This window comes from Pongo pygmaeus, chromosome 10, assembly GCF_028885625.2.
Source record: "Pongo pygmaeus isolate AG05252 chromosome 10, NHGRI_mPonPyg2-v2.0_pri, whole genome shotgun sequence".
Taxonomy (NCBI): Eukaryota; Metazoa; Chordata; class Mammalia; order Primates; family Hominidae; genus Pongo; species Pongo pygmaeus.
The window spans coordinates 2978943-2989038 of NC_072383.2; the positions used below are offsets into that span (position 1 = coordinate 2978943).

Sequence of the window (10096 nt, forward strand, 5' to 3'; positions counted from 1 at the left end):
ACGGGAGAACGTGACATTGTGGAAGAAGAGTGAGTTTTAGGGAATAGGAGGAATTAGAAATACAGAAGGACCTACAAGTTAAATGTCTTATTTCTCACCCTAGAAATTCTAATTTATTTTATAAGTTTGAGCCAGTTTAATATGTGCCGATGAACTTTATTTTATTAATTTTGTATTAATACCAGGTCTTAACAGATTATTTTAAGAGCCTAGAAATAAGATAATGATAGTAGGTGTTAATTCTTCTAACCACCATTTATTGAGTGTTTACAACAGACCAAGCATATGCATATATATTTATATATATTATCACCTGTAATCCTTGTAGCCACCTTGTTAGGTAGGATTTCTTCTCTCTGCTTTAAAGATGAGGTAACTGGGGCATAGGGAGTGACTTACCTACCCCACATTGCACTAAGTGGTGGCAGAGCCAAATTCAAACCTATTTCTGCATAATTCTAAAGTCTTCCTGCTTAGCCACTGCCACTCTCCTGCTTCCCTATTATGGTCCTAGTCTGGTAGAGTTTAGGAAGGATGCCTGTATAGGATGGTATTCATGCCATTGAAGCCACAGTGGTTTAAAACAACAGCAGTATAGAAAAAAGAGTATTTCCTCCCTGAAGAGCCTTCCCTTTTGTCCCTTCTTGCCCTTTGCCTAATCAAAGTCTTTCCTGATGTGCTTCACCAGATGTGGTTGACATTCCTTTGTCTGTGTCCCCATGGCATTAAGAAAGCTATCACAGGCCAGGTGCAGTGGCTCACACCTATAATCCCAGCACTTTGGGAGGCCGAGGCGGGTGGATCCCTTGAGGACAGGAGCTCGAGACCAGCTTGGCTAACATGGGAAGACCCTGCCTCTAGCAAAAAATTAAAAAATTAGCCAGGAGTGGCGGCATGCACCTGTAGTTCCAGCTACTCGGGAGGCTGAGGCAGGAAAATCACTTGAACCTGGGAGGCAGAGGTTGCAGTGAGCTGTGATTGTGCCACTGCACTCTAGCCTGGGTGACAGAGTGAGGCCCTATCTCAAAAAAAAAAAAAAAAACCATCACAGTAAAGAATGGGAAGGTTTTCAGGATCCTGTCTCTCCTAAAGTTGGAAAGACTCTTAATCATGGCATTGGATGAACATTGATTGTTATTTATTTATTGGATTTTGCAAGGTTGCCCAGGCTGGCCTTGAACTCCTGGACTCCAGTGATCCCTCTACCTCAGCCTCCCAAGCAGCTGGGATTATAGGCTCATGCCACCTGGCCCAGCTTTGGAGATTTTTTTTTTAACTGGAAGTTTTAGGGATGAAGTTGTAACTAATTATATGGAGAATCAAGCTAGTGAATTTAGAAAAACTGTACAGGAAGAAAACCCTGATAGTGAATTTATTTATTTTTTTTTTTGAGACAGAGTCTCGTTCTGTCACCCAGGCTGGAGTGCAGTGGCGCGATCTCAGCTCACTGCAAGCTCCGCCTCCCGGGTTCATGCCATTCTCCTGCCTCAGCCTCCTGAGTAGCTGGGACCACAGGCGTGTGCCACCACGCCCGGCTAATTTTTTGTATTTTTAGTAGAGACAGGGTTTACCGTGTTAGCCAGGATGGTCTCGATCTCCTGACCTTGTGATCTGCCCGCCTCGGCCTCCCAAAGTGCTGGGATTACAGGCGTGAGCCACTGCACCCGGCCTGATAGTGAATTCTGATAAGAGAGTTAGAGAAAGGGATAAAGACCCAAAGATTAACAGCTTGACATATGCTGGGGACTTGCTAAACACTGGCTGAATGAATATGTAGGACAACCATGGCCAGGGGCGGGGCAGCTTCTCTCGACTTCATTTTTGACTGACACTTTTTCTTTTCCCAGATATTTCTTCTTGCAGCTAGAAAGCGGAAAAAGAGCAAAACAGCCAACTACCTTATCTCCATTGATCCAGTTGATTTATCTCGTGAAGGAGAAAGTTATGTCGGCAAGCTTAGGTGAAAGCAACCTTAGACCACTGTCCTATTCTTTCTGATAGTCTTATTCCTATAGTTGCAGAACAGTCCGTATCTTGGTTACAACTAGCATGTATTGATGTTGTAATCTTAAAAAAAAAAGAAAAAAGGAAAGAAAAAAAAAAAAAAAAAGGCTGGGCGCAGTGGCTCACACCTGTAATCCCAGCACTTCGAGAGGCCAAGGCGGGCGGATCACTTGAGGTCAGGAGTTGGAGTCCAGCCTGGCCAACATGGCAGAACTCCCTCTCTACTAAAAATACAAAAATCAGCCGGGTGTGGTAGAATAGCCTGTAATTCCAGCTACCCGGGAGGCTGAAGCACGAGAATTGCTTGAACCCAGGAGGCAGAGGTTGCCATGAGCCAAGATAGTGCCACTGCACCCCAGCCTGGGTAACAGAATGAGAGTCTGTCTCAAAAAAATAAAAAAGGCTGGTGTGGTGGCCCAGGCCTATAATCCACATTTGGGGAGGCTGAGGTTGGAGGATCACTTGAGGCCAGGAGTTTGAGACCAGCCTGGGCAACACACTGAGACATTATCTCTTCAAAAAACTTTAAAATTAGCCAGGCGTGGCAGTTCTCACCTGTAGCCCCAGCTACCCAGGAGGCTAAGGTGGGAGGTTGGCTTGAGCCTGGGAGTTTGAAGCTGCAGTGAGCTATGATCCCTGCCACTGCACTGCAGCCTGGGCGACAGAGTGAGACCCTGTCTCGAATGAATAAGTAAATAAAAAGTTAAAAGAAAATCTTAGTTCCTTCCTTGCTTTAATGAGATATTTTTGAAAAAGTGATGATGAACATTGAGACATTTGGAGAACAGGCAAATAGGCTTCCATTTTCCTTCTCTTAGATTGTGTCTGTATAAGAAAAAAAATACAGATCATCATGGTGACTTTTTCTCCTAACTCCAGATCCAACCTCATGGGGACCAAGTTTACAGTTTATGACCGTGGCATCTGCCCCATGAAGGGCCGGGGTTTGGTAGGAGCAGCCTACACCCGGCAGGAGCTGGCTGCCATCTCCTATGTGAGTGCTGCTTTCCCAAGGCCCCCTGCCTGCCCTCCTGGTGTCCTGCTGGCACTTTTCACCTAGTGTTGCTAAAGAACCTCCCTTCCCAAGCTTGTTTCTATTTCTGTGATTTCTGTTGCTGTACCATTTTCTTCATGTATTTGAGTTTTAGTTATTTGAATTGCCAAGTTCAATTATCTTTCACTCTCAGAATATTTCTTCTCTTATTTCCTTTTCTTTTTTCCTGCTGCCACTTAATTCAGACCTTTACTTCTTATCCAGTGGCCAAAGGTTACAATAAATTAAAGGTGATCTTTTTTTGCTTTTAATCTTTTCCTATCTAGTTCATTCTCTTTTTTCTCTTTTTAATCTCTTTTTCTTATTTTTTTTCCTCTTTTTGGCATTTATAGTTCACTTCTTTTTAAATTTTATCTTATTATTATTTGTTTTATTGTACTTTTTCATTTTATTTCACACCCAGGAAAGACCTGAGAACTATCTAGCTCATTCTCTGCTGCTACTAAATGAATCTTCCTAAAACGAGGCTCCAGTTGATCCTCCTGTTCTGCTTCAAATCTTGTAGTGACTACCCATTGTGTAAGATCTAACATGGTAGCATTTGCTTTCAGACTCCTCTATTGGCATGCCCCTCCTTCCCATCATTCTAGCCAAGCAGCCCTCCTGTCATTCCTTTGTCCAACCACACTCATCTTTCCTCCTTGGCGAGGCTTCCCTTTTCCTCTTTCTTGCCTTTTGCCTTATCAAAGTCTTTTCTGATGTACTCCACTAGATGTGGTTGACATTCCTTCATCTGCGTCCTTGTAGCATTTGTAACCCACATGTATTTGTTATTACTTGTTCAACATGAACTGTCTCTACCAGTTTGTAAACTCTTGTGAATTCTTACTCATGGCTATATCCATACTAGCACATGGCTTGGCACACAGTAGATATTCAAAGAGTTGTTGAGTAAGAGAAAGCAAGAAGGAATTGACCCATCTCAGCTGGTTTTTTTTATTCCAAAGTCTCAACTTTCTTAAGTTGAAATTAATCTCATGAGATCTTATCTACATGCCTGAGAACCATTTGACTTCACACTTTGATGTAAAGTGTCTTTCCTCTGTAGCTTTCATATATAATCTGCTTGGCTTGGCTGGGCTTGGTGGCTCACATCTGTAATCCCAGCACTTTGGGAGGCCGAGGCGGGCAGATCATGTGAGCCCAGGAGAGACCAGCCTAGACAACATGGTGAAACCCCATCTCTACTAAAAATACAAAAATTAGCCAGGCACGGTGGCAGTCGCTGGAGTCCCAGCTACTGGGGGCACTGAGGCAAGAGGATCACCTGAGTCTTAGGAGGGTCGAGGCTGCAGTGAGCCGTGATCACACCATGCACTCTAGCCTCGGCGACAGCATGAGACCCTGTTTAAAAAATAATAATAATTGGCCGGGCGCGGTGGCTCACGCCTGTAATCCCAGCACTTTGGGAGGCCGAGGCGGATGGATCACCTGAAGTCAGGAGGTGGAGACCAGCCTGGCCAACATGGCAAAACCCCGTCTCTACTAAAAATACAAAAAAAATTAGCTGGGCGTAGTGGCAGACACCTGTAATCCCAGCTACTCGGGAGGCTGAGGCAGGAGAATCGCTTGAACCCAGGAGGCAGAGGTTGCAATGAGCCAAGATTGTGCCACTGCACTCCAGCCTGGGTGACAGAGCAAGACTCCATCTCAAAATAAAATAAGAATAATCTGCTTGGCTTGACAGGCATTTTTAACACCTAGTGCAGGCCTTATTTAACCACAACTCATTTTCACTGTATGTAACATAGTGCCATGCTCTCACTGAGAAATAAATATGTGTTGGTGCTGACAAAGTTGGACAGTTTGTTCACAGTTATCTCAAATCGCATTTAAGACTCAAGAGTAAGAGGCCGGGTGTGGTGGCTCACTCCTGTAGTCACAGCACCTTGGGAGGCCAAGATGGGCAGATCACCTGAGGTCGGGAATTCGAGACCAACATGGAGAAACCCCGTCTCGACTAAAAAAAAAAAAATACACAATTAACCGGGCGTGGTGGCGCATGCCTATAATCCCAGCTACTCAGGCTGAGGCAGGAAAATTGCTTGAACCTGGGAGGCGGAGGTTGTGGTGAGCTGAGATTGTGCCATTATACTCCAGCCTGGGCAACAAGAGTGAAACTCTGGTCCCACAAAAAAAAGGGTAAGAGTAAACTCAAGCCAAGAGATTCTGTTTTAAATGTAGGTGTTTAAAGAAGGTATAGGCCAGGTGCAGTGTCTCACGCCTGTAATCCCAGCACTTTGGGAGGCTGAGGCGGGCAGATCATGAGGTCAGCAGATCGAGACCATCCTAGCCAACTTGGTGAAACCCCGTCTCTACTAAAAATACAAAAAATAATTAGCCGGGCGTGGTGGCATGCGCCTGTAGTCCCAGCTACTCGGGAGGCTGAGGCACGGAAATCGCTTGAACCCAGGAGGTGGAGATTGCAGGTTGCAGTGAGCTGAGATTGTGCCACTGTACTCCAGCCTGGCGACAGAGCGTGACTCTGTCTCAAAAAAAAAAGAGAAGTATAAAGAGATATAATATTACTTTCCTGTTTTTGACTCTGTTTACAGCAAAGTAATAAAATTATTTTTGGTACACCTGATTTTTTTTTTTCGAGGCAGAGTCTCACTCTTGTCGCCCAGGCTGGAGTGCAATGGCGCAATCTCGGCTCACTGTAGCCTCTGCCTCCTGGGTTCAAGCAATTCTCCTGCCTCAGCCTCCTGAGTAGCTGGGATTACAGGCGCCCGCCACCACGCGTGGCTAATTTTTGTATTTTTAGTACAGACAAGGTTTCACCACGTTGGCCAGGCTGGTCTCGAACTCCTGACCTCAGGTTATCTGCCCACCTCGACCTCCCAAAGTGCTGGGATTATAGGCGTGATCCACTGCCCCCGACTGATACAGCTGATATTGTCAGCATCTTACATTCCCAAGAAAGTCTCATGTTATAAAAGAATGTGGTGTCTATTTTTTTTCCTGTTTCCAAGTTCTGCTTTGTTTTCCTATCTTCCAGGAAACGAACGTACTTGGATTTAAAGGTCCTAGGAAAATGTCCGTGATCATTCCTGGAATGACACTGAATCATAAGCAGATCCCATATCAGCCACGAAACGTGAGTAAGAATGTATTTAAATCAGTGAAAGACTCTAAAAGACAGTAGTACAATACACAGAGATTAATACAAAAAAAAAAGATTGAGCTTCCAGAGCCCCACACTGGAGATAGCTCCATATACTTCTTTAGGAGAACTGTCCCTCCAAAACCTCAGGATAAGAGCAGTTGCAGAGTCATTGCCTTGAAACCATTTTTTCTACAAAGAGAAATGCTGGATAATGTAGAATAATTTAAAAAAAACCTGTCTTCATTGTTGGCTTTCATTGTTTGCTTCTGGTTTACCCTTTCTGAAATGGAGAAAGTATTCTCCTACTCTACCTTCTACCTCGTAGAGTTGGAGTTCTCAGTACAAAGTAATGATTTTCCCTTTGGACAGAACCATGACAGTTTGCTATCAAGGTGGCAGAACAAAACTATGGAAAATCTGATTGAACTGCACAACAAGGCCCCCGTCTGGAACAGTGACACTCAGTCCTATGTCCTCAACTTTCGTGGCCGGGTCACTCAGGCGTCTGTGAAGAACTTCCAGATAGTCCACAAAAATGACCGTAAGCCTCCAGGAAGGGTTGGGTAGGAAGAGGAGGACAGATGCTCTTACAGGATGGGGAATGCACATTCCCTGTACATGACAGGAAGTGACAGTCAGGAGATAATCACAGAAGAGAGACAGGATTTCTTTGGAAAGATGAAACTACAGTTTTAGAGAAAAATTGTAAATCACTGTGTTGAGGAGGGGAGAGGAGTGTGAGAGAGGTGCTATAGCAAATCAGAGAAGTTGGCTGGGCACCATGGCTCACGTCTGTAATCCCAGCACTTTGGGAGGCCGAGGTGGGCAGATCACTTGAGACCAGGAGCTTGAGACCAGCCTGGGCAACATGGTGTGGAAACCCCATCTCTACAAAAAATAGAAAAATTAGCTGGGCGTGGTGGCAGGCACTTGTAGTCCCAGCTACCTGGGAGGCTGAGGTGGGAGCATCACTTGAGCCAGGAGGTCGAGGCAGCATTGAGCTGAGATTGCATCACTTAACTCCAGCCTGGGTGACAGAGCAAGACCCTGTCTCAGAAAAAAATAAAAAATCAGAGAAGTCATAGAGTAGGTTGTTTGGGAAACAAAGGCAAATGACCCCAATAAAGGTTCCTGGCAGCTCTAGCCTACGGAGTTTGTGACAAGCTGCTCTCTATTCTACAGAAACCTGGTGATTAACTGGCCTATTTGGAGAATTCTTTCTGTATCATAAATAGGATCCCAGCACTTTGGGAGGCCGAGGCAGGAGAATCACTTGAGCCTAGGTGTTTGAGACCAGCTTGAGCAACATAGTGAGACCCTATCTTCATAAAAAGTAAAATATTAGCCAGGTGTGGTGGCGCTTGCCTGTAGTCCCAACTACTCAGGAGGCTGAGGTGGGAGGATCACTTGAGCCTGGGACGGAGGTCAAGGCTGCAGTGAGCTGTGGTCATTCCACTAGGCTCCAGCCTGGGCGACAAAGCAAAACCCCATTTAAGAAAAGGAAGAAAAAAAAAAAGATTTCCCCTAGTGCAACCACATTATATTCTAACATCTTGATTTCTTTGTTTCTAGCTGATTACATAGTCATGCAGTTTGGACGTGTGGCAGATGACGTGTTCACACTGGACTACAACTACCCACTTTGCGCCGTACAGGCCTTTGGCATCGGTCTTTCTAGCTTTGACAGTAAGCTGGCATGTGAATGAGAGGACAATCAGGCAGGGAGCCTTTCTCCCCACAGAGCTTTCAGGAGCAGACAGTGGCCTCCCCTTCCCTTCCCTGCCCCAGGACTTGAAGAGCAATAGTTTGCCCCTTTTGGAACGACTCCTGAATATATAAAACACACAACGAAGAGCAATAGTTTGCCCCTTTTGGAACAACCCCTGAATATATAAAACACACACACGAAAAGGAATAGTTTGCCCCTTTTGGAACGATCCCTGAATATATAAAACACACAACGAAGAGCAATAGTTTGCCCCTTTTGGAACGACCCCTGAATATATAAAACACACAACGAAGAGCAATAGTTTGCCCCTTTTGGAACGACCCCTGAATATATAAAACACACAACGAAGAGCAATAGTTTGCCCCTTTTGGAACAACCCCTGAATATATAAAACACACACACAAAGAGCAATAGTTTGCCCCTTTTGGAACGACCCCTGAATATATAAAACACACAACAAAGAGCAATAGTTTGCCCCTTTTGGAACGACCCCTGAATACATAAAACACACACACGAAGAGCAATAGTTTGCCCCTTTTGGAACGACCCCTGAATATATAAAACACACACACCCCACACACTCTCACTCCTTTTCCAGGTTTCATAGACTTGGTGAGGGATCACAGCTTAGCATGGGTGAGAGATGATGTAAAGCACAGGGAGATTCTTGTCACGCTGGGGTCTCCGAAGCTAGAGTGGGATTTCCTGTGCTTGGAAACTTGCAGTAGAATCAGGGACTGACATCGCAGTTCCTCTCCTCTCTTCATTCCCTCACAGCAGATTGGCCAGCACCAATCTTAGAGTGGCTGCGATCACATTTGTGATCAATTATGTGAGAATTTTATATAATTGTTTTCATTTCAATTAAGGCTGAAAGCATAAACTCTAGAGGTGACTCAGTCAAGACTGACAGTAATGTGATAATTGCCTTCATTTTCAACCCAGGAGTGCCTCCCACAGCTATATCACTACGGATCCATTAGTGAGGAGCGACACACACACCTGTAGGCATCCTGTGCAAACACTTTGTCATTATCAAGAGAGATGGCGGTATTGACCATTTAGTTTAGTTAAAAAAAAAAAAAAGCTGGCAGGAGAGGCTTTGGGGAGGATCAGCCAGCAGACATGAGCACTGCTGGGCCGTGTGGCAGAGCTGTGGACTTTCTTCTCGGCTCCCTCAATCCTGTCTCATAGGCACAGAAGGTGTTTTGCTACGTTTTTTTGATTATTACACCCCTCCACGTATTATGTGACTCTTACACCAGTTCACCCTTCCCAGAATGTATCCACACCTTGAGAATGCAGGAGCTCTGTGAGCTCCACCGTCAGCACCATTCAGCTGCATCCCTCGTGCACAGAACTGTTTGCCAGCGTTGGGTGGGACACCCATGGCGGCTGCTCCCTCAGACTTCCCTTCTGTGGACTGACCTCTCACCTCTGCCTGTTATTCCTGCACCACATCAGATAAGCATGCGAAGGAGCGCCAACTGGGAGTTGCGGGACCCTTGGCTTGTCCACCACCGACAAGTCCCACCTGCTGGGTGAGGACGAGACTGTTTCCATCTCAGGCATGTTTCCCACCAAGTGCCTCCCTCACAGCCGTGCCCAGAAGCCTCACACCTCGTCACCACCACCACCCCCCACCCCCCACCCCATCCTGAGGCACTGCCTGGCAGATCACCCTGGTTGACCACAGAAGCTACTAATACACGACAGCATCTGGGGAAGGACTTATGGTGGGCCAGGTGGACCTCATCCTGCTTCCTCCTCCCTCTGGTTTAAAGAGATATATAAACTAATTTCACGTAATTTGTGTGTGCAGGTGATTGGTTTTTACATAAGTCCTATTTATACCTTTTATATGTTACAGAAATAAAAGTTAATTTATATAAAAACGTCAGTGCCTTTGCAAGTCCTATGCCTCAGGAAGTTCCTACTGTCATGTTCTATAATCATAATTGTCATCTTGGGCCACGTGCAGTGGCTCATGCCTATAATCCCAGCACTTTGGGAGGTCGAGGCAGGCGGATCACCTGAGGCCAGGAGTTGGCGACCAGCCTGGCCAACATGGCAAAACCCCGTCTCTACTAAAAATACCAAAATTAGCCAGGTGTGGTGGTGCACGTCTGTAATCCCAGCTACTCAGGAGGCTGGGAATTGCTTGAACCTGGGAGGCTGAGGTTGCAGTGAGCCGAGATCACAC

General features: G+C 45.6%; 1 protein-coding gene across 4 annotated transcripts in view; it reads left to right on the top strand.

The window, feature by feature from the left end:
- The window catches only part of TULP3 (TUB like protein 3), a 50656-nt gene extending 40868 nt beyond the window's left edge, over window positions 1-9788 (top strand). For 2 of the 4 annotated variants that reach the window (XM_063672334.1, XM_063672332.1), the window contains 5 exons: window positions 1848-1960; window positions 2884-2998; window positions 6057-6155; window positions 6534-6705; window positions 7737-9788. In XM_063672334.1, coding sequence (XP_063528404.1) covers window positions 1848-1960; window positions 2884-2998; window positions 6057-6155; window positions 6534-6705; window positions 7737-7870 — 633 coding nt within the window. In that variant the 3' untranslated portion in view covers window positions 7871-9788. The remainder of the gene's footprint in view (window positions 1-1847; window positions 1961-2883; window positions 2999-6056; window positions 6156-6533; window positions 6706-7736) is intronic. The other 2 variants (XM_054443624.2, XM_063672333.1) reach the window with 2 other exon arrangements.
- The last annotated feature ends 308 nt before the right edge of the window (window positions 9789-10096 follow it).